Here is a 1,028-nt window from a genome sequence, read left to right on the forward strand (position 1 = left end):
ATTTCTTCACACCAGATTACAACATGTTTATTGCTCCATTTAATGTTTACTTTGTAAAAATCAGCAACATGAGTATATTGTATGTTTTTATAAAGTTACTAGGTCTTAATTCTTGGAGTTAATACTGTCCTCGTATTTATCTAACACACCGTCATTCCCATCCTCTAGTGCTGTATCTTCCTTATAGGTTTTGATACCTTTCTGAAGCTAATGTGTATTAAAAAATACCCATTATTATAATAAAAATTATTATAAGTTGCTCATTCTTGTTCTAGGATGACATGCAGGTGCGAGTTTTTAACTACAATACACTAGAGAGAGTGCACATGTTTGAAGCACATTCTGATTACATTCGAGCCATAACAGTCCATCCAACTCAGCCTTTCATTCTGACATCCAGTGGTAAGTGTTTAAACCACAGCTTGTGATAGTTCACCCAACTCAATGTTTTATGTTATGGTTTTGTGGTAAGTGTTTATGTTACCCAGAAAGACAAATTATAATTACAGCAGTTCCTTTCAGTGTATACTTGTGCCTTTAGTTTGTTTCAAGAGTTTGCATGTGGTGGAGTGTCTGTGAAAAATTGTCAAGATATATAGTCTGAGATTGACTTTTCCTTTCTTCATAGAAGCATGTTACAATGAAAGGCATTGTATTGTATAATCACAGACAGGTTTCTCTTTCTCTTTTTCCTGTACTATGATCCCAGAAGTAACTAAAAAGCAGTGTTGGAACACTGATAGTAGTCTGGATGCAGTGATTTACTTTCTTATGTCATACTTAATGTTTATGATACTCTTAATTAAGTTATGGATCAATTTAACTCTCTGTGAGTCTTCGTATGGTCAAGGGTCAAAGGCCATAACATCGTGTTTGCAGACTTGCATTCAAAATTTTATTGAACTACTATTTTATGAATGTATGTCAATAAGTTTGGTATGATATTGTAGATTATAATCTAAATTTTAGTATTATACATTAGTTAATTTCTTAATTTAAAAGTAAATATTAAAAAACACAGTTAAAAC

At 32.0% G+C, this 1,028-nt stretch overlaps 1 protein-coding gene across 1 annotated transcript in view; it reads left to right on the forward strand.

Moving 5' to 3' along the window:
• Positions 1–1,028, forward strand: part of LOC106478013 (coatomer subunit beta') — a 51,902-nt gene that overhangs the window by 15,263 nt on the left and 35,611 nt on the right. The window contains exon 4 of the mRNA XM_013938516.2: positions 276–402. Coding sequence (XP_013793970.2) covers positions 276–402 — 127 coding nt within the window. The remainder of the gene's footprint in view (positions 1–275; positions 403–1,028) is intronic.

Source organism: Limulus polyphemus, unplaced genomic scaffold, assembly GCF_000517525.1.
Source record: "Limulus polyphemus unplaced genomic scaffold, Limulus_polyphemus-2.1.2 Scaffold172, whole genome shotgun sequence".
Lineage (NCBI taxonomy): Eukaryota > Metazoa > Arthropoda > Merostomata > Xiphosura > Limulidae > Limulus > Limulus polyphemus.